A 24,460-nucleotide genomic window follows, 5' to 3' on the forward strand; every position below is an offset into this window, starting at 1 on the left:
ATCAAAAAGGGAGGTTATTCAGTGCTTGTAGAATACTAGTAGAGTTCAAAGGCAGCTTAGTCACCAAGTCCAGAGTACCTCTAGTCCAGTGGGGGGGAAACAGGAGGGTGGTGTAGTGCCTACTATATCCTTGCAGATATACAAGATAAAACAAAGAAACTGATGGTGTAGTATGTCAAATACAGTAATAAAACGATGAAAAAAGGTAGTCCACTCACTTTTTGGGAGCCTGGGTGTAGCTCCAACCTATTCGCTTGGGCGGAATAATCCCCACCTAAGGATATGCTGTAGTCCACGGGTCTGCGGATGGTGTTTCTCTTTACAACAATATCTTCATAGATATGTAGAAGGGAAATAGAGACAATTATTATTCCGTCCAAGCGCATAGGTTGGAGCTACACCCAGGCTCCCAAAAAGTGTGAGTGGACTACCTCTTTTCATCTTTTTATTACTGTATTCAACATACTACACCATCAGTTTCTTTTTATCTTGCATAACTGCAAGGACATAGTAGGCGCTATACCACCCTCCGAATTATGAACAATGTCTGCAGTTTGCACCCGTACAACACCAGATGATTTCAACCAATTTGGTACATGGCCATAGGCACTTCTCTGTATACTTTTTATGTCTGCCAGGTGCAAAGAACAAAGTTTATAACAATGATTAAAGACCGCTGTGATTGGGTGCCCAGTTGCAGGATAAGGGATTAGTATAAAGAATTACAGATTGCCCCTCTGTAATGATGCAGCTGCTTGGAAGTGAAATACAGGCATCTCCCGCTTTACGTACTCCCGCTTTACGTACTCCCGCCTTTACTAACGCTCCATGGACCGGCCACCATTTTATTTTGACAACATTTTGTGCCGGCGGCGCTCCGTGGATGCAGACCGAGGAGCAGAGTTTGTGGGCAGGAGAAGAGCAAGCTGAGTAACAATGATGGTGATTGGTAGGAGGGGAGGGCTGTGCTGAGCTGCTCCCCTCCTGCCGCTGTTGTAGCGTGGCTGAGCGGACTGCAGTCTTCCAGGAAGTGCTCACTGAGAGAGCACTTCCTGGCAGACCGGGTACTGTACCATGGTGATTAGGTACAGGATGGATGGGGGGAGAGACACCTGAAAGGAGGGGATGGAGGAGAGGCACATGGACAAGTAAAGAAGGGGGGGAGGCACATTGGCAGGTATAGGAAGGAAGGGGGGAGAGACAAATAGGCAGGTACAGGAGGAAAGGGGGGAGAGACTCATTGGCAGGTATAGGAAGGAAGGGGGGAGAGACACATGTGCAGGTACAGGAGGGAAGGGGGAGAGACACATTGACAAGTACAATAGGGAAGAGAGGATAGACACATGGACAGGGAGGGAAGGGGGGAAATGGGACACATGGATTGGGCTAGGAGGGGAAATGGGACACATAGATGGGGCTGGCAGGGGGAATGGGACACATGGAGAGGCTTGGGGGGGGCGGGGAAGGGCCAATGAGACACTGAGAGGGGGAAGCAGACACCTGGAAGGGCTTGGAGGGGGTAATGAGACACTGGGATGGGGTAATAAGACACCTGGAAAGGCTGGGAGGGGTTAATGAGACACCTGGAGGGGCTGGGAGAGGGGATAAGACACCTGGAAAGGCTGGGAGGGGTCAATGAGACACCTGGAGGGGCTGGGAGAGGGACTAAGACACCTGGAGATGCTGGGAGGGGGTAATGAGACACTTGGGAAGGCTGGAAGGGGTTAATGAGACACATGGAGTGTCTTAAACGAACCAGAAACAAGTGCAGTGCTACATTCAACAAGTGCAACATGTGGTTGAGGAGGAAGATAACTGATGAAGATTTCAATATGGTATGTCTTCTTTTAATGTTCTTACAACATATATGTATTTGTTATGCTTTCATCTTGTATTTGTACTTCATAATTAAGGTTTTCAATGGAAAAATGTGTTGGTCAGGAACGGAACCCATGTTTATTACATTGTGATCTATGGGAAATTAGTTCTCACTTTATGAACTCTCACTTTATGAACTAGGCTTCGGAACCAATTAGTTCGTAAAGTCGGGAACTACCTGTGTGTATATATATATATATATATATATATATATATATATATATCTTGTGACCTTTATGGGCAAAGCAAGACAGTCCTCAAGGGTAACAGGTATAGAACAACAGTCTCTTATGCAAAAAAGGTGTGGTTTATTTACATTGTGCACAAAAATCCATTCAGCTATTAGTTTGTTCAAAATTGCAGCAAGACCTTCCTTCTATTACCCTCCCATAGACTCTGTCACAATATATACACACATATCTATATTTACAAACTACATGTAAATAATGTGCTTATAAAAGGAAATGGTGAGAGGTATAAAAGGGCCAAAATAATGCTATAAAAAAATCATATAGAGATTTAAATGCTGTTAGCCTACTAATCATATTTATTAGCATTATTTTGGCCCTTTTATACCTCTCCCCATTTCCTTTTATAAGCACATTATTTACATGTAGTTTGTTGAATAATTTTATTTGTTTTCTTTTTCTTTTATTTGTTTTCATTTTATTTGTTTTCTTGTTAATATTATGAATTCTATCCTAGGAACCTACTTTTCTAGTCCACGTGTAAGCTCATTGAGCAGGGCCCTCTGTTCCTGTATGTCCAACATGTCTGGTTACAAATACGTGTCTGTTAGTCCAGCTATTGTACAGCGCTACTGAACTTGTAGGCACTTTATAAATAATAATATAATACAATCTTATTTGCACAAAATAAATAATATTAGTTATTTAGTGTATTTTTTAATTCTTTGAAATACAAATTCACATGAAATGAATCTAAAGTGATTTATTCTACCATCTACCTTTCTTCAAATCCAATGAATTTTAGATTAATAATGTCATAATTTCACAGGAAGGATTTATTTATCTACCCTTGCTGGAGCGAAGATGAAATTTACAAGAAGAAATTTAGTTTTATGAGTAATTTAAAGGATGAACTATAATAACATATTCAAATATACATCATGTATCTCTTTTTGTTATTATTATTTTTGTTTTTATAGGTAGTATCTGATTAAAGGGGAAGTCATTTTTTTAATCAATTTATTTTTGTTGGATGGGGGCTACAGCAAATCCTTTGAAAGGGATTACTGTGTATTCCATTAATCTAAATTGGTAACATAATTGGTAACATAGCAGGATGCATTGTGCTGTAGCATTTGAACAAGTCTGATATGAGATGGGAGGGGGCAAAGATGTTTATTTAATTCACAACATGTAGTAATGAGCTCTCATCTTATCTCTAACCTTGCATGGGTTTCCTTCTTACAACACTACATTGATTATTAAATAAATCCATGTATTTCTGTAAGAATATGATGTTCATGAACTTGTTACAATTACTGTGAATATTGTTTAGCATATACTCTTCTGTCAGAAGATGACAGTGCTTACTTAGTTTCAGTAAGCTGTATTTGTATCCTCTTGTGATCTTAATAAAGTTAGGAGAATTTTAAAAAACAACAATAAGGTAAAATAAACAAGCATGAGAAGTTGCAGCAGCCATGTTCAAACGAGAATTACAACTGTGCATTGTTTATTTTTGTAGTGGTTATCCCCTTAAGGATGGCAGCGTACTATGCTGTCCTTAAGGAGATGTGACTTAATGCCTCCGGGTAGCATAGCATGTCCAGCCGTCTGCCCTGATGATGCTGGTCCAGGAGGACTAACTGACAATCCCCTTGCAGCAAGTCCATCACAGTAATCACATGGCTGCAATAGGAGGCTTCAGTGCTGCCTGCAGGAGGACTGTATGGGTTGTCAGGTCCCTCAAAGTTGAAATAAAAGTTAAATTAAGACCTTGCAATTAATTGGAATTTTATTCATTCGAATTAAATTTTGAACCAACCCAAAAGTACTGAATGTCGTCCTAACATGAATGAACAAACTGTTCTCATTCTGTTAGGACAAAATTCGGTAGTTTCGCTGGCGTTCTGTCTAAATGACAGGATGTTCGGGAATCATGAAAGCAGGCATCGCAAGATCACGGAGGAAAGGGTGAGTATTGTGGGAAAACTTCTATGACCCACAGGAAGTAGGTCAGAGCTCGTCAGGCATAGGAAAAATACAGGGACTACTATGTTTTAAAGAAAACTAGAGCAGATAGAAGAACAAAAAAAATAGAACAGATCCTGAGAGAGGGAGAGAAGGGGAAGCGCTTAGGGAAAGGCAAGTTTTGCATGACAGTGCCGCTTTATATATATATATATATATATTCTATGCCACCTGGGGATCTACCATTTGGCCATTCTTGTAGGGTTGTGTTTGTGAGCAGTGTTTTTGTATAGATTATGTGTGTGCATGTAGGGGTGTATTTGCATGTACTGTTACCATTGGAATGCAGTGGTGTACTTGTGTGTGTTTGCACTTAAATGCAAGGGTGTGTGTTTGTATGTAGTGTTGGCTCTTAATGCAGGTGTGCTTTTGTGTGTAGAGCTGGTGTTTGTGTATAATTTTAGCGTTTTAATAAAGGGGTGTGTTTGTATGTACCGTTTGTAATTGCACGCAGGGGTGTGTTTGGATGTAGTATTGTCTTGGGAAGCAGATGTACATTTGTGTGTAGTATTGGTGTGAGTAAAAAGGTATGTTTGTATACAATTTTGGAGTTTGAATTCAGGGGTGTGTTTGTATATAATGATTGTGTTTGCAGCGGTGTGTTTGATTGCCTGGATGTATGCACATGCATACTAACACAGATATATATACACTTTGACACGCTGATACATGCACACACCTTGACACACAGATACACACACACTAACACAAACACACTGCCATATACACACACACTAGCACATACACACACTCAGATACACACTTTGATACACAGACTGTGATACAGACACTGGTGCACATACACAGATACACACACTGGCACATTCACACACAGCGATACACACTAACACAGGCACTATTTGTGTGCAGTGTTGGCTTTGGAATGCTGGGATGTATGGATTGCGACATACACACAGACGTACACTTACAAAAACACTGAGATACACACATGAACACAGACACACATGCAGTGGTGTATTTGTGTATAACGTTGTTGGAACGCAGGAGTGTAATTGTGTGCATTGTTAGTGTTGGAATGTGGGGTGTATTTGTGTGCATTGTTAGCGTATGTGTGTGCAGTGTTGGCATTGGACTGCTGGGATGAATGCATTGCCATGTGAATAGATACACACTTACACATACTGACACATGTATACAGTGCCTTGCAAAAGTATTCACTCCCTTGTCTTTTTACCTATTTTGTTACATTACAACCTTACGTTCAATGTTTTATTAATCTGAATTTTATGTGATGGATCAGAACACATACAGCCAGATGCACACACACACACACACACACATCCAGATACACACACTGACATACACATAGCCAGATACACACACACACACACACATACAGCCAGATGCAGACACTACTGACATACACAGAGCCAGATACACACACACACACATACACACACACATGGCCAGATGTACTGCCCCAGACCCAGGTACACACACATATACTAATTTACATAATATTTTAGCCACCCTCCCAGCTTCCGTGGGGTCCAGTGGGAGCTGGATGGCCAAGGCTGATAAGAGTTTGACTTCCTTAGTCCCTTTCCTCCTCCTGTGTATGCCTCCTCCACCTCCCCAGCGGCACTCTGTTACTTGGGAGGAAGTGATCTCACCTCACTTCCTCCTAGCAGGCAACATGAAAGGGACCCAGTCCGGAGCACTCTTATAGGGCCGGGCACCCCTGATTACATCAGGCACCGCAGCCAATAGAGTTTGGATGCCGGCAGGGGGCCCACGGGGCCACTACTTTTGGCCCCCCAGGAGTAATTAGGCCCGGGCCCCCCCCCTTTAAAGACGGTCCTGCCTATTTCCATGCAGCTTCCTTCAGTACATCCAGCTTAACATGCTCTGCATTCAAAGAGGTCTGATTATGACAATGGTAACTTGTGCGTGTTAGGAGTCTCATTTCACTTTGTGATCACTTGTAAACACCTCCGGGGACTATACATTATAGTCTTGCAGCCTTATCAATACTAGAAATATCCCATTAGATTATTCCATGCTTTGAAAATATTGAGATTGTAGGCCACCAGCTCATGCGCAATGCCACACATCTGGGCTAGCAATAATACTGCACAAATATTGCCTGCTACCTCATTCTTGAAGCAAGGCGATAACAGAAACTCTAGCTAGCCTCCAACCATTCTCATCTACAGATTGATGGTGGGATGCTGCAATCCACAACCCTTACGTGCTAGTGTCCTTGGGGCATGAGCCTCCCACTCCCTCTTGCCAGTCACTTGATGGGTGGCAGAACTTTAAAACTAAAAAAGCATTTGCCCAGAGCACTGCTTCAGATGAGTCACTCTGCAAGCCAAGCATGGTAAAAAACTAGTCCTGACTTATTATATATTATTACATCATTAGAACCATTCTAAGATGTTTTACATAATTGCATATTAATCTTAGTTTAAAAAAGAAAAAAAACTAAAAAGTACAACAGTGATTCCCATTCATTCATGCTGCTGATCCGAAAGCAGGTAAAAAATAAAAAAAATAAAAAATAAACCACACACACACAAACTGTTGTTGCCATTTTCACCAATGACAATCAGATTTCTCTTTGGTTCAACAATTTCATATAAAAAAAAAAAAAAATACATCCAGGTCATTTTTCTTTTAAATATCTATAGAATCTGATAAGAACCTCTTTAAGTAGAGATTTTCACATCTTCATTGTTCTTACTAAATTAAAAAAAAAGCCTTTCCTCTGCTAAAAGCAAAAAAACACCTTTCTTCCAGTCTCAATGGGTGACCTTTTGTCTGTTGTATATGTCTACTAATGAACAGGTTAGCACATAGCTGTTTGTACTAAACCTGTATATTATCATTATGATTATTATTTATAAAGCGACAAATTTCGCAGCGCTGTACAATGGGTAGACTAACAGGCAAGTATTTGTAACCAGATGAGTTGGACACACAGGAACAGAGAGATTGAGGGCAGTGCTCAATGAGCTTACATGCTAGATGGAGTGGAGTATAGTGACACAAGTGCCATCATAGCCACTCTGAGGTGCCTTTTTACTATAGAAAACAAATGCAGTTTTTCTAACCTTTTTTCAAAACGTATGTTTTCCTGTCTCCTTAAAGCAGCACTGGCATGCCGAACTTACCTTTCTTTAATTGATTCCTCTTCTCTTCCTCTTTCGTGATCTGTTCTTCATTTCTTCCTACCTGCTCTAGTTTTCTTTAAAACATAAGACAAAGTAGGGACCATTTGTCTTATGGAGGTTTCCAATGCCTAACCATCTCTGACCAGTAGAGGAGCAAAGTGTGCTTCATTTCCGATGGTCAGAGCAATTTTCCCATAATTCTCACTTTTCCTCCGTGATCTCGCAAAACATTCTTTTTTTTTTCCCGAACGTCCTGTTATTTAGACAGAACGCCGAATTGCGTCCTAACAGAATGAGAATGTTGCGTCCTAACAGAATGAGAACCATCATATGGTAATATAGTGTTTTTTTTTATTATACAGGATATTATTAGGGTGAAGGAGTAGGTAGGAAATTTTATTTGGGTAAGGGTAGTTAGTGGCTTGGGCAATGGTATGTCGATCCCCTTGTATGTTTTATCAGTAGCACAAACCCACCACCCATGGTAGACCTTTAAAGAGATATTTTATGTACTGTAACTTCCTCATCTCAAGGTGCCATCCTTCTTTTAAGAGTTAATATTATATGTTTAATGCTAAATGAGAGTTCCCACCAGGAACTGCCTGGATTAATTAGTAAACATTAACAATGATTACCTGAGAGTGTCAGTTGACCACTTCCAACCTATCACATCACCCATTTCTGGCATGAATTGTTATGACTAAAGAGTGTAGGGCCATGCTGTGGGTGTCCAGAGAACTTCATTCATGGTTAAACTGCTTACAAATGGCGTAACACTCCAGGGGAATTTCAGTCATTAAAACTAATTCCTGAAGATGAAATGGTTATAGTGTGTATTTTGTCTATGTAATATTATCCTAACTCTCAGTTCACCAGTAGCCCTATACTTAAAAATAAAAAAAAAACTCATAAACAACAAACTGTTATTAATCAGTGCTCATATTTCTACATAAAAATTGTATTAATCAGTGCTCATGTTTCTACATTATTTGAATTGTTCTGAAGAAGGTTAATCATATATTTTAAATTGATAGAATCTTACAACTATTTTATTATTGAACTAGCTTTGCTTTTTGTTCATACATTTGTGTATGATGCTTGCAGGGTTGAATTTAAAATGTAAGGTCAATATAGGCCAGCGATAGCGAATCTATGGCACGTGTGCCACAGCTGGCACGCCAGGCCCTCTCTGTGTGGCACGAAGCCATAGGTTGCCGGTAGGGTACCCACGTGTTCCGGATCGGGATCAGGTCCGGTGCTTCCTATATATGACTTAGGCAGTCGCCTAGGACGCACCGGCCAGGGGAGCACCAGATTTGAGTGACCCAGTACGAGGGAAGCACACAGTGCTCCCTCTTGCCAGTCACTCTGAGTAGCGTGGCTGGGCAGCGCGAACCGAGGTACAGGAACATCAGTTTCCTGTACCTTGACAGACTGAAAGGTATTTGAAACTTTTTTTTCATCTTTTTATAGATATTTTTAATCTTTGCTGATTTTTTTTTTTTTAAGTAGTCTCTTTTAAGTAGGAGTTGAAATGCCGGTGCCCGGAAGAGAATGCAGGCGGAGAGGGAGGCTCTTCTTGCAGCCTCTCACTCCTCCCTTGTGTGCCCTCTGTGATGCCGGGAGCCGGAATATGTCAGTGAGTGTATGTCAGTTAGTGCATGTCAGTGAGTGTCTTTGTGAGTGTATGTCTGTCAGTGAGTGTCTGTGTGTGTGTGTGTGTCTGTCAGTGAGTGAGTATATGTCTGTCAGAGAATGTGTGTCTGTGTCTGTCAGTGAGTATGTATGTCAGTGAGTGTGAGTGAGTGTATGTCAGTGAGTGTCTTTGTATGTGTGTGTGTGTGTGTGTGTGTCTGTGTGAGTGTATGTCTGTCAATGAGTGTCTGTGTGTGTGTGTGTGTGTGTCTGTCAGTGAGTGTATGTCTGTCAGTGAGTGTCTGTGTGAGTGAGTGTGTGTGTCAGTGAGTGAGTGTATGTCTGTCAGTGATTGAGTGTATGATTGTCAGTGAGTGTCTGTGTGTGTGTGTGTGTGTCAGTGAGTAAGTGAATGTGTGTCAGCGTGTGTGTGTCTGTCAGTGAGTGAGTGACACGAAGGGGTGGCAAAATGGATGTTTGCCTAGGGTGTCAAAAATTCTTGCACCGACCCTGGTGTAGTGGTGTTGTGGAGACAGACTCAGGCACTGAGTGTAGTGGTGTTGTGGAGACAGACTCAGGCACTGAGTGTAGCGGTGTTGTGGAGACAGGCTCAGGCACTGAGTGTAGTGGTGTTGTGGAGACAGGCTCAAGCACAGAGTGTAGTTGTATTGTGGAGACATTCTTAGGCACATAGTGTAGTGTTATTATGGAGACAGGCTTGGAGACTATGGAGAGGACTAATAGAAAGCAGTTGTTCTTGGTGTGGAGCTGGACAATTGTGGTCTTGTGAGATGTCTTCCCGGAGCTACTGCTCACAGAGACATAATTGAAATATTGTTAAGCGAGCAAAGCAGGAAGGGGAATCGGATGTACTTGTCCATCTAGGGACAAATGACTTGGATTGCAAGGAGGTTTCAGAGGTAACTGAAGTTTTTTTTGTGTTTGTAGCCAATGATATATGGCAGGTTGCTTCCACACTGGCATTCTCTGAAGTTCTGCATGTGCATAACACTCAGAACGATAGGCGATGCATATTAGGGACTTTAACTTGTGGCTTGGTGAATGGTGTCAGGAGCAAGGATTTAGGTTCATTTTACATGGTAGCTCTGTTTGGAATGGAAATAAACTGTACAAAAATATGGTTTGCATCTTTCTCAAAATGAGACAAAAACATCAATCCAATTGCCCCCCAAAACAAGGAGAGAAGGTGCCTGTAGCAACTGTGTTAAAAATGTATAAGCTTAGAGTCATGTCTACAAATGCTTGCAGTTTAGGGGATAAGATCCATGAACTTGTGGCAATAATGGCAACTGATAATGTTGATTTAGTCGCTGCCACTGAGATATGGTATAATGAGAAAAATTATTTCTATAGAAAAGACAGGAAAGGCAAGACAGGGTGAGGGGTGACCCTGTATGTGAAGGATAGCATAAAATCTAGCCTAATAAAAGTTAGTGAGGCGAACATAGAGTCCATTTGGGTTACATTAGAATTTGGTAATCACACAGTAACTCGTGTAGGTGTGATTAGAAGAGTTAGATAATCAAATAGAAGACAAATAGAAGAGTTAGATAATCATATTAGTTGGGGAAATAGCTAAAATGACAATGAAGGGGACGTTATCATCATGGGTGACTTTAATCTTCCGGATGGGAACTGGAAAACCAAAATAGTTGCTTGTGCCAGGAGCTCACATATCCTAAACTCCCTACTGGGATTGTCTCTAAAACAAGTCATTGAGGAACCAACTTGTAAAGAAGCTATACTAGATTTAGTGTTAACAAATGGAGATTTGGTATCAGATATTACTGTAGGCGAAAGTTTAGGAACCAGTGATCATCAGTCAGTGTGGTTTAATATAAGAACAGTGACACAGTCACAACACACAAAAACAATAGTTTTAGACTTTAGACAAACAGACTTTTCTAAAATTAGAATATGTGTAAAGGAGTCATTATCAGACTGGATCAATTTAAATGGAGTCTAAGAGAAATGGGATTATTTAAAAGTTGCACTGCTGAAGACAACAGAAAATTGCATTAGGCTTGTGAGTAAAAGCAAAAAATTCAAGAAACCACTGTGGTACTCTGCAGATGTGTGAGTAAGAAAGACAGATCTATAAGATTAGGTAGAGGCTAAGCAAGTTACATGAGCTTCCAAGTCACACACAGAAGAGAAAATAGCCCAGTCAGTAAAAATATGGGGACAAAACATTTTTTAAATACTAAAATGAGAAAAGGAAAGCAAAACAAGGATTAGTTAGATTAAAAATGAAAGAAGGAATGTATGTAGAAGAGGATAAAGGTCTAGCTGACTGCCTTAATTAATATTTTTGTTCAGTATTTACAGATGTAAATGAAGTAAAGGGACCTCAGTTAGGAAAAAGGACAAATTAGTAATTTGTTACATTTGAGTTTACAGAGGAAGAGATTATATTTCAACTGTCAAAAGTAAAGACAAATAAGTCAATGGGACCTGATGGAATACACCCAAAGTTATTAAAATAGATTAGTGGTGTACTAGCAAAACCATTAACAGATTTATTTAACCAATTATTGTTAACAGGAGTGGTCATAGAAGATTGGAAGTTAGCGAATGTTGTGCCCATTAACAAGAAAGGCAGTAGGGAGGAGTCGGGCAACTGTAGGCTAGTAAGCCTTACTTCACTAGTAAGGAAAGTAATGGAAACCATGTTAAAGGATAGGATTGTTGAACATCTATTCACATGCATTTCAAGATCAGAAACAACATGGGTTTAATTCAGGGAGATCATGTCAAACTAATCTTATACATTTTTTTGATTGGGTAACTAAAATAATAGATTTGGGTGGTGCAGTAGACATTGCTTACCTAGGTTTAAGTAAGGCTTTTTGAAACTGTTGCACATAGAAGGCTTATCAATAAAGTCTTTAAGTTTGGATTCCAATATTCTTGAATGGGTAAGGCAGTGGCTGAGTGACAGGCAACAGAGGGTTGTAGTCAATGGAGTATATTCGAAGCATTGTCTTGTCACCAGTGGTGATACCTCAGAGATCTGTATTTGGACCTATTCTCTTTAATATTTTTTATAAGTGATATTGCAGAAGGTAAGGTATGTCTTTTTGCTGATGATACTAAGATATGTAACAAGGTTGATGTTCCAGGAGGGATAAACGAAATGACAAATAATTTAGGTAAACTTTAAAACATGGTCAGAGTTGTGGCAACTGACATTTGTGTGGATAAGTGCAATATAATGCATCTTTGACATAAAAACCCAAGGGCAAAGTATAGAATATTTGATAGAGTCCTTGCCTCAACATCTGAGGAAAGGGATTTAGGGGTAATTATTTCTGATGACTTAAAGGTAGGCAGACAATGTAATAGAGCAGCAGGAAATGCTAGCAGAATGCTTGGTTGTTTAGGGAGAGGTATTAGCAGTAGACAAGGGAAGTGCTCATGCCATTGTACAGAACACTGGTGAGACCTCACTTGGAGTATTGTACGAAGGATATTTATACTTTAGAGAGAGTCAGAGGCGGCTCTCTAATTAGGCGGTTTAGGCGGCCGCCTAAGGCCTCGCGCTGGCGGGGGCCTCGCGGCCGCCTAAACCGCCTGTTAGCAGAGTGTGTCAGGTCCTCGGTCAGTGACCGAAGACCTGACACCAGGAGGGGGCCCGGCGGCTTGCCCAGTATGCCGCCGGGTGCGAGGCCCCTCCTTGCTGCCAGGCCGGCCACCGCAGACACTGGTCTGCAGCTCCGCAGTGTGCAGAGCTGCAGACCATGTGACTCGCGAGAATTGGCCAATCAGAGCGTTGCCGCGGGTTACCACGGCAACGCTCTGAATCTCGCGAGATTACACGGTCTGCAGCTCTGTGGAGCTGCAGACCGGGAGCAGGGGCCACCGGACCACCAGGGAGCCCACTGGACCACCAGGGAAAGGTAGGCTCACCCACCACCATCACCCCCACCACCCTTAGCATCACCCCCAACACCCTCAGCCTCACCCCCACCACCATCACCCCCCACCACCCTCAGCTTCACCCCCCACCACCACCATCACCCCCAACACCCTCAGCCTCACCCCCACCATCACCCCCACCACCCTCAGCTTCACCCCCCCACCACCACCACCATCACCCCCCACCACCCTCAGCTTCACCCCCCACCATCACCCCCCACCAACCTCAGCTTCAACCCCCACCACCATCACCCCCACCACCCTCAGCCTCACCCCCACCACCCCACCCTCAGCCTCACCACCACCATCACCCTCACCACCCTCAGCCTCACCCCCACCACCATCACCCCCACCACCCTCAGCTTCACCCCCCACCACCATCAGCCTCACCCCCACCCTCACCATCACCCCCCACCACCCTCAGCCTCACCCCCCACCACCATCACCCCCACCACCCTCAGCCTCACCACCACCATCACCCTCACCACCCTCAGCCTCACCCCCACCACCCTCAGCTTCACCCCCCACCACCATCAGCCTCACCCCCACCCTCACCATCACCCCCCACCACCCTCAGCCTCACCCCCCACCACCATCACCCCCACCACCCTCAGCTTCACCCCCCACCACCATCAGCCTCACCCCCACTGTCACCATCACCCCCCACCACCCTCAGCCTCACCCCCCACCACCATCACCCCCCACCACCCTCAGCTTCACCCCCCACCACCATCAACCCCACCACCCTCAGCCTCACCCCCACCACCATCACCCCCACCACCCTCAGGTACACCCACCACCACCATCAGCTTCACCCCCCCCACCACCATCACCCCCACCAACCTCAGCCTCATTCCCCACCACCATCACCCACCATCACCACCCTCAGCCTCACCCCACCACCATCACCCCACCCTCAGCCTCACCCCCACCACCATCACCCCACCCTCAGCCTCACCCCCACCACCATCTCCCCACCCTCAGCCTCACCCCCCACCACCCTCAGCCTCACCACCCACCACCATCACCCCCACCACCCTCACCATCACCCCTCCCTACCATCACCCCCACCACCCTCAGCCTCACCCCCACCACCCTCAGCTACACCCACCACCACCATCAGCTTCACCCCCCCCACCACCGTCACCATCACCCCCCACCAACCTCAGCCTCATTCCCCACCACCATCATCCACCATCACCACCCTCAGCCTCACCCCCCACCACCCTCAGCTTAACCCCCACCACCATCACCCCTCACCACCCTCACCATCACCCCTCCCCACCATCACCCCCACCACCCTCAGCTTCACCCCTGCCCACCCTCAGCTTCACCCCTGCCCACCCTCAGCTTCACCCCTGCCCACCCTCAGCTTCACCCCTGCCCACCCTCACCATTACCCCTTCACCCTCAGACTCACCCCCCCACCACCCTCAGCCTCACCCCACCCTCAGCTTCACCACCCCTCAGCATCACTCCCCCCACCACCTTCAGCATCACCCCCCTCAGCATCACCCCCCACCACCCTCAGCATCACCACCCTCCGCATCACCCCTCACCACCCTCAGCATTACCCCCCACCACCCTCAGCATCACCACCCTCAGCATAACCCTCCGTCACCACCCTCAGCTTCCCCCCACTCACCATCACCCCCTCCTTCTCACATCACCCCCTTCTCACTCTCACATTACCCCCTCTCACTCTCACATTACCCCCCCACTCTCACATTACCCCCCCACTCTCACATTACGCGCCCCACTCTCACATTACCCCCCTCTCACTCTCACATTACCCCCCTCTCACTCTCACATTACCCCCCTCTCACTCTCACATTACCCCCCTCTCACTCTCACATTACCCCTCTCTCACTCTCACATTACCCCCCTCTCACTCTCACATTACCCCCCTCTCACTCTCACATTAACCCCCTCACTCTCACATTAACCCCCTCACTCTCACATTACCCCCTCTCACTCTCACATTACTATCACCCCCTGCTCCCTCTCACATTACCATCAACCCCCCGCTCCCTTTCACCATCACCGTCCACTCCCTCTCACCATCACACCCCCCGCTCCCTCTCACCATCAGCTACCCCATACACATAGGGTCTCAGACAAAAACACAAACATGCTCACAGAGACATACATTTGCACACACAAGGATACTCTCTGTCAGACACACTCTCAGGCACATACACAGGTAGACAGTGCGTCAATGTGTATATGTGACACTTTTTTGTTAGTGGGGCCTCATGTTTGCGTTTCGCCTAAGGCCTCATAAAGTCTAGAGCCGCCTCTGGAGAGAGTTCAGAGAAGGGTTACTAAACTGGTTTATGGATTGCAAGATAAAACTTACAAGGAAAGGTTAGAGGAACTTAACATGTATAGCTTGGAGGAAAGACGAGATAGGGGGATATGATAGAAACATTTAAATACATAAAGGGAATCAACACAGTAAAGGAGACAGTAGAGGAGACTATATTTGAAAGAAGAAAAACTACCACAACAAGAGGACATAGTCTTAAATGAGAGGGGCAAAGGTTTTAAAATAATATCAGAAAGTATTACTTTACTGAGAGGGTAGTGGATGCATGGAATAGCCTTCCAGCTGAAGTGGTAGTGGTTAACCCAGTGAAGGAATTTAAGCATGCGTGGGATAGGCATAATGCTATCTTAATTATAATATAAGGCAAGGGACTAATGAAAGTACTTAGAAAACTGGGCAGACTAGATGAGCCGAATGGTTCTTATCTGCTGTGACATCCTATGTTTTTATGTAGCTAAAGAAAAGGCCCTCCATGGAATATTTTCAGAAATATTACCTGTGCCGCGTGCTACAGCAGAAAGGCAGTGTGAGATTAGAGAGGTCAATGCGTGGCTGAAGTCTTGGTGTAGGAAAGAGGGTTTGGGGTTTTTAGAGCACTGGGACGATTTTGCGCTTGGGTACAACCTGTATAGCAGTGATGGATTGCACCTAAACAGAAGAGGTTCTACTGTGCTGGGGGATAGGATGGCTAGAAGGTTGGAGGAGATTTTAAACTAGTAGTAGGTGGGAGGGTCATAGCAATCTAGAAAATGAATGTATGATAAAAAGGAAGCTCCGAACAGAGGAGGTATGTAATATTGATAAAAATCCACAAAAAGTACAAATGACTCATGATAATAATAATAAATGTATGCTTACTAATGCAAGGAGCCTATATAACAAAATGGGGGAACTAGAGGCAATAGCATACACTAAACAATATGATATAATAGGCATAACAGAAACATGGTGGGATGAGACACATGACTGGGCAGTTAACTTAAATGCGTACACGTTATTTAGGAAGGATAGGAAAAACAAGAAATGTGGTGGGGTAGGTTTATATGTCAACCATGAGTTGAAGCCAAATCTTAGACATATGGAGTGTGACTAGGAAAATGTGGAAGCTTTATGGGTAGATGGAAAATATCAGCTATGATGCAAATTAACAAATTTAAACCACTAAAGGGGGGAGAGACCACTATGGGGGTGGGGGAGAGGAGTAACCACTTAAGAGGGGAGAGGAGAGGCCAATAATGGGGTGGAGGGAGAGGAGTGACCACTAAAGGGGGAAGAGAAGAGACCACTAAGGGAATGGGGGGATAGGAATACCAATAAAGGGGGTGGAGGAGCGACCACTAAGGTCATGGGGGAGAGGAGTGACCACTAAAGGGGGGGGGGAGAAACCACTAAGAGGATTGGGGGAGAGGAGTGACCACTGGGGGGGACAACTCTAAGGGAGGGGAGGATAGAGAGCACTAAGGGACAGAGGGGTAGGGGAGATCACAGGGTTACAAGGGAGAGAACTAAGGGGCAGGAGGGGATGGGAGAGCACTAGGGACAGGGGGAGAAGGGAGAGCACAAGGGTATGTGTGTATATTTTGCCCTGTTAGTACTTTGAGGAAAAAAAGTTGTTTTGTATAGTGGTTTGGGCACTCGGGCTCAAAAATGTTTGCCATCACTGATATAGGCAAACTAGAAAATGTCAGCTATTCTTCCATTTCAGCTACTAAGGCCTTCAAATTTAAATTCACTATTCACTTTGAATTTTCATTTTAATAAATAGCTCTGCATGTGAAGCAACATGTGAAGTTTTAGTGATAACACAATGTCTTACCTCCCAAGTATCTGTCCTTTTTTAGGCCCACATCCGTTTGTCCCTCTTTTCTATCCTTGTTGGTGAGTCGAAGTGTATAACACAGCCCCATAGCAATTAGACTCACATTGATGTGTCTTTAAACTACAATAAATTTTGCAAATAAGATACATTGTTCTTTCTCTAGGTTTTAATTTAAAATCATAAATTATTAGTAAGTAACCCAAAAATGTATTAGAACAGCCTGGCCACAACCCCACTTCTAAAAGCAAAGCATACTTCTTTGTCTACTTAAAATGTATTTGTGTCTAATATAACATAAACACTGAGAATACAAGCATATGTTTGAGTTGATGAGGATCACTAATAAAAAAACACAATCAATCCATTAACGCATTTAGATAATTTAATCATAAGCCCAAATTCATAGAAAAATATTTACAGCTTATATAAAAAAGTATATTTACTTTTTAAGACCAGACTGCAGAAAATGCTTAACTTAAGTAAAAGACATGATAAGCTTTCAGTGTATTATGCTATTTATAGAGAACCCAACAGCGGCATCACATTTAAGAGAGCAAAAAGTCAGTACATGAAAAAACGTGACATAGGTTTTATGGTATGTACATATTAAATCCACCAAAAACATTTCTTTTTTACTTTCTTTGTTTTCTTCCGAACATCTTGTTTTTCAGGAATCACATTGTCCTCTTCAGGTTTCTGAACAGGAGCAGGAATAGGGCATGGTTCTGCTTGATCCAACATTTTTAGAACTTGATGAAATCTGCCTTCTTGTTGTCTGAAGTCATATTCTACACTAGGAAATATATGAATAAATACATAACTGAATTTAGCTTGTTATCATGTGTTTTTGGTACAATCCAATGAACATTTGGCAAAAAAACAACAACTGGTATTTGGCTAGTTGGCTGACAGAACTGGGTGGCTTGCTGTTAGGGCTGATCTGAAAATCTGGTTTGTTGACATTGTTTTTCTGGCACAGCCCCACTACATCACTCTTTTCCTTTCTGTGCTAATTTCATACTCCACAGTTCTGTGTGTAAAAGGTTTATGGAGAAATGGTATTATTTAAATAAAGGAACATTAAAAAATAATAATACGTTGTAACTTGTATACTGGCATTTCTGGGTGCCTGGAGTGTGCCTTCAAGTAATCGTTTGCAATTGTATACACAGTCGGAGTATAAAATACCATTCAATGAAAGTGCCTTAGATAGTGATCAAGTAATCGTTACTAAATTAGAACGTTCTTTCAAAGCAGGCATGCTAGTGGTGCTTCAAAAGACCTTAATGTAGATTTTGAAAACTCCATGAAAAGTAATTTAAAATCATATTTGAATCATGTTTCTGATTTTTAAATTCTGATAATCTTGCTAGTAATATTCATGAGAAAAAAATATATATCTAAAATACATTTGTATTGGCATGTGTTTGTGCCAAAATAGTAACATTTGCAGTTTTATCCTAAAATCCTTATCAACATTTCAGTTGTACAGATATTTTCCTTTGTTTATCTGACAACGCAGAATTAATTTCATGCTTTGGACCACGGTTGTGAATAAAGAAGATTATAGAATCAGAAAAGGATTATAAAAGAGTGCTGTTTAAGCTCTCTGTTAGCATTGCTTTAGCCTTCTTACATTGTACAACATTAATTTATTTTTAACAGTATGTACTATTTAAGCTTTGAAAATGCATGCCTTGCTTTCACAATAAATGCAATTTGTATATAGAAGAACTGGAATGAGCATTTCCTGTTTGAATTACAAATTTAGTTTTAGAAGTATAGATAAATAATACAGATAATCAGTCTATTGTTAATTTGTATTTTAAACATTTGATGCATATATAGCACTAGAGGATGAAAAAAAATCAGTTTTGTTTATTTTTTATTTTTAACTCTTAATATATGTGATCATGCTTTACAGAAATATTGTGGGCATATATAGTACATATATTACATATCATCATGTCCCTTGCAAGTGTTTATATATTTGAATTCATCTAGACATAACATTTTTTTGGTCATACAAAACAGGTATGACAACAAATATGTAACTACAAATTAGTCAAATACGTTGAGTATATCTAATAAACCTGATCACATTTGTTGAAAATAACTTACTAGAATGTAAATATTGTTAGACAAATAATAGAGGGTGCAATATCCTCAAAACCTTTTTCTTCCCCCTATTGACTGATACAATATGGTCCTAAAAATGTTATACAAGAAATAGAAAAAAGGAGAGAGAACTACTAATTCCTCTGTAGAGTTACAGAAGAACAGACTTAAATCCTCACATATCAATACATTGCTTTGCAGGGTAAATAGCTTTGAAGTAAAACGTTAAAGTAATTTGGGCTATATGAATTGTAAAACAAATCATAACAAAAGTATACAATTTGATGTTTGAGGGTTAATAGATATCTTGTGCTGAAAGAAAAATTAGAATGACTTAATCTTTGCTATTGTGTGATAGAACAACCCTAGTGAATGGTTAAACCATTTAGGACTACAGCTTTTCGGCACTTTAGCATGTGTTCATTCTACCACAATTTCCCCCTTTCTGTTTAAGTTCATCCATGCATATTGAATATCATTTATTACAGGAGAAATAGAACTTTCTTTTGATACCCAAAATGTGTACATTACACAATATTAAATAGGAATAAATATTTTTTTAAAAAAGAAGCGAATTTATATTTTTTTAATATCCAGTTATACATTTTATAATTTCTACACAACAAGTGTAAATGTAGAAAACTAACTCAAACTAGTTTCACTAACTAGTCCTGTTGTGTCTGGGATTTCAATTCATTTTTAGAGGAGTGACTACATTTAGCATGCTGAGAGTAGTCACAGAATCTAAAACCACTACACAAAATTATATATTTGTACAAAGTACATCCCCCAGTCTATCTAACTATGACATTTTGACACTTAACCATTTTAGCACAAACCAAGGTAAAATTAGTTATTTTTGTTGTGGTTTTTTTTCCCACGCGTTTTATTTTGGAAAAATTCCCAGATCACACTAATCCCATTCCTGCAAATACCCCATATTTGTATTCTTATTGATATTGATATTGATCTTGAGTACAATGATATCCCACATGTATAGCTATTTACATTTCCCCCCAATTCTGCTCTTAAACCTACCCCTAATCTGTTCCCTAGCCCAAACCTTAATCAAACCACAAAGTCAACTCTTAATCCACCCCATAATTTACCCTATAATTATACCCATAATCCAATGTTAATCCTACCTATAATCCATCCCTAATACAACCCATAATCTAATCCATACCTATAATCCCAGTCCTTATCCCACCCTCTAAACCCATCACCCAACTGACAGTACTGACATCTGCAGAGTGATTTCATAGTTTACACAGTACAAAGGGCTCACTCTCATACTGTAGCTTTTTATACAAAGATTGGTGTTGGGCAGCTGGCAAAGCTAAGCACTGATCTGTCTGCAGGGGGCAAGCCGGGTGACTTCCCCAGGCTTTTTTTAGACCCTTTGTGTCTTCCTGACAGAGGGGGGGGGGGAACCAAAATAATTTTTACATTTCCCACAGTGGCGTGATTGCAGCATTTAAATAATTTAAAGGGCTATAAGCAGCGCTCACATTGAGAGCTGCTCATAGCTCTCCTGTCAGTCTGGGGTCATGAACTGTGACCCCAAGTGATAGAGGGTCTTGCCAGCAGGGATTTAACCATCATGTGGTAGTTAAGGGGTTAAATAATGTAATGTAATAACATGTATGAATGTATGATGTATGAATGCAGATATAGTCAGAATAATCAGTTTGCAAGTGACTAAACAGTATGTTCCATAGCTATACCATTGCATGCATTCTGAATGCATTTCAGGCACAAAGTGTCATATAGAATGCAGTCAGGTTTTCATTAGTTCCGATGAGTGTTTCGGGTGGGTCCTTAAGTGGTGTGATAAAACTCAAAAGGAGCGTGTCAGCTTGGCATCAGGCATGCCAAGCTGAATGACAGCCTCTCTGGCCAACCCACTAGAAATTTCCAGAAGTACAAAATACCAGATATTCCCCCACTAAAGGTCAAGTTCAATCTTACATGTTTTTTATAGAGCTAATCTAATTACCAAGGTCATTCACGGCCATCACATTGCTCCAGTAATTTCCCTCTTGACACTGGTAATTTAGTAATTGTGTGGCTGTGGGAATCAGATTTTCGAGTTTGCTTTAGTCTTTGTGAGTCTGTCTCTTTCCATGTGAGCCACTCTGTAAATAATTGAAAAACGAGTAGCAAAAGGTAGGCTAAAATAACAAAGCTTTGGTGTTTAGTGAATAAATTCCTCTAAGTCTTATACTGTGTCAGTCTTTCTGTCTTAGTGCCCCAGTTGTAACAGAGTTGTCATAGACTGTAGTATGACAAAATAACAGTTTTTTGTTGATTCGTTTGCATAGATATTTACTATACTACTACATATTTAAGCAAAGAAAATTCCTAAAAAGAAAAAAAAAAAAAGAACCCCATTTAATATGTTTGGGTAGATCTTCTATCAAATACCTCTCAAATGATTTCTCTACAAAAATTCCCATAGACTGAAATAGTGATTTCAGCATATAAATAATTTGAAATTTTTATCCAGAAACAATAAATTAAGGCATACGTCTTTAGTAGAATGTGGTTAAAGTTAAAGCCATGCGCTGAGCACATATAAATATTTGAGTTTATCGGAACTAATTGCATACTTTGTTTTATTTTAATTTCAGAACATTAGAAAATATAAGCATTAGTTACACTATTGCACATAAATTTAGTGTAAACTATTTACCGATCCTTTACAGAAAGCTATTTTTGCAAAGTATTTTGTAGTAAGATCCTAATTTACTGGCTTTTGAAATTGTGGGCTGCATATGTGCTGATATTCCAAATTAACCTAGATATAACTTTGCAGTAAAGTCATGAAGCTGTAAATGTTATGGCTGCATCCCTTCTAATTGGTCAAAATTATTTCTACTCCTTAATTAGTATTTCCCAGATGTAGATACATTTTAAGGCATAAAAACAGACCTCTTTAAAGAGGCAATTCATGTGAATTAGAATGGACTCCCATATTGATAAAATAAAATGTTTCTGCAAATGTAATTAAAGGACCACTATAGGCACCCAGACCACTTCAACTTAATGAAGTGGTCTGAGTGCCAGGTCCATCTAGGGTTAACCTTTTTCTCTATAAACATAGCAGTTTCAGAGAAACTGCTATGTTTAATTTGGGTTAATACAGGGCTCTTGCCGCGCATGCGCATTCAGCCGGAGAGGAGGAGAGGAGGAGAGGAGGAGAGGAGGAGAGCTCCCCGCCCGGCGCTGGAGAAAGAGGTAAATTTAACCCCTTCCTCTCCATCCAGTATGTTTTCCTGCCACTATAGTGGTCCTTTAAGCATGAATATATAGGTAACAATGTATGTAGATATGTGATTTTATATATATATATATATATATATATACATACATATATATATATATATATATATACATATATATATATATATATATATACATATATATGTATATATATATATATATATATATATATATATATATATATATATATATATATATATATATATATATATATATACTCATATCTATATACATTGTTTCTTAATTCTGTAATTATATGCTTAATATATACCAAAATATTTGTTGTGGAGAAAACGAGTGTGGATGAAAACCTCTTCCACCTGAAGTAAATGGATAGTTAATACATTGTTGAACACATATCTGCACACACCAGTTGAGCCATGAGTGCTCTCACTACTGCAAGGGATTCTGGGTAATCATATGCAAATGAGCTCAACAAAGAACCACATTTTTGCCTCATAATTCGACTTTATACATAGATTCCTTCTTCTCACTACTGCATAGCACTGTTAAAGTAAGATTTCTGTGGGAAAAGCAAGCCTTTTGGCTTGACTCGTGTGTGCAGATTTGTGTTTAACAATGTATTAAATATCCACTTTCTTCAGGTGAAGGGGTTTTCACCCACACTATTTTCCCCACCACAACTCTTTTGGCATGTACTTTACAAGTAACGCCAAGCCTCCATAGCAAGCCAGTAACCAACCTCATGCATATGAGTTGCATTAACAACGTAGCAGCTGTCCATGACGGTTGGTTCACTGGCTTTGCACCTCTTCCTGAGTTGTGTTTCAAAGCTGTTGTATACCCAGAATCCCTTGCAGTAGTGAGAGCACTGTTAAAGTGAGATTTCTGTGGGAAAAGCCAGCCTTATGGCTTGACTGGTGTGCGCAAGTTATGTTCAACCATGTATATATATATATATATATATATATATATATATATATATCAAATTATATAATTTATAATGTAAATTCAATAGACAGGTTATGTTTTCAAATTCTATACTGTATGGTAGTTAATGCAATATTGTGCTCTAAAATGTAATGCTTAGTTTGACTGATAGTACAGGTCCCATTGTCTCAGCAGCCATAGGCTGTATACATACCGATCTGCTCATGAACAGTGAGAGGTACACTCCTGAGTAGCAGATGTTATTTGTTCATAGTGATGTGTCTGGAGAGGAGCTAGCTAGACAGCTAGCGAGAATTAACAGCAGTTGCAAATAGTAGCTGCAGCCTACACCACCACCTTTACATTCAGAGTGTCTTGGGTTGTGGGTAAGTTGAAGACCACCAAAGGATATAGATGCAGGGGTAGCAGTGTCAGAGGTGGAGAGACATGTTTCTGTTATGGCTAGTAAATCTAGGGAACGAGAGATGAAGAGGTCATGGACAGCCATGGATTTTGGAATATTGCAAACAAAGCATGCATTCCAGAGGGCAGTATTGAAGGAGGATTTAGAGGAAGAGTAACATGAGATGGGTATGAGATCGGTGTGGTTCCTTGAATTGGTACGTGGTGGGTTTGCTGAGATGGGACTGGGGTATGGAGAGACATCACCAGCTGCTAGGAGCAGAGGGATAGAAAGGAAGTGAAGGTGGGAGAAGGATTTGAAAGTTTTGTAGGAGGGTTTGTATATATAGGATTTGGGAGAAGTTGGATGAGATCTGAAGAAAGATAGTAAAATTTGGCAGTTGTCATCTTCCACAAAACTAAAAAGATCTTGACATGTGTCCCTGTGAAGCTGTGTTGGGCTTTGCCAGAACTTAAAAATTGCAGGGAGATCTGCCTGTAATGCTGAAAACAGCCAGCAAATTGTGATCACAGAACGCTCTGTCTGGTTTAACTTGAAAATCTCTCTGCTGATATCAGAACTGATATTAGCAGAGGAAATCCCTTAGGGGTAGGGTCATGAGTAGCGTTTGTATACTGTTAGTGTAAAGTAAAGGCTTGTTGCTGGGATAGAGTTAATGGCTGTGTTAGACGCAGTGCAAGATTGAGGTTAGAGGTAATGTGTTAGACACAGTGCAAGATTGAGGTTAGAGGTAAGGTGAGGGTAGGTGTATGGGTTGAGCATAGGTAAGGTAGCAGTAAGTTTAAA

At 41.3% G+C, this 24,460-nt stretch overlaps 2 protein-coding genes across 4 annotated transcripts in view; one reads left to right on the forward strand and one right to left on the reverse strand.

Annotated features, from left to right (window-relative positions):
* DOCK2 (dedicator of cytokinesis 2) overlaps window positions 1-24,460 on the forward strand; it is an 816,002-nt gene that overhangs the window by 497,859 nt on the left and 293,683 nt on the right. The gene's annotated exons all lie outside the window — the stretch shown is intronic.
* The window catches only part of INSYN2B (inhibitory synaptic factor family member 2B), a 123,068-nt gene continuing 116,036 nt past the window's right edge, over window positions 17,429-24,460 (reverse strand). For 2 of the 3 annotated variants that reach the window (XM_063447505.1, XM_063447504.1), the window contains one exon: window positions 17,429-17,749. In XM_063447505.1, the coding sequence (XP_063303575.1) occupies window positions 17,563-17,749 (187 nt within the window). In that variant the 3' untranslated portion in view covers window positions 17,429-17,562. The remainder of the gene's footprint in view (window positions 17,750-24,460) is intronic. The other variant, XM_063447506.1, reaches the window with a different exon arrangement.

The sequence above is a fragment of the Pelobates fuscus genome, chromosome 3, assembly GCF_036172605.1.
Source record: "Pelobates fuscus isolate aPelFus1 chromosome 3, aPelFus1.pri, whole genome shotgun sequence".
Lineage (NCBI taxonomy): Eukaryota > Metazoa > Chordata > Amphibia > Anura > Pelobatidae > Pelobates > Pelobates fuscus.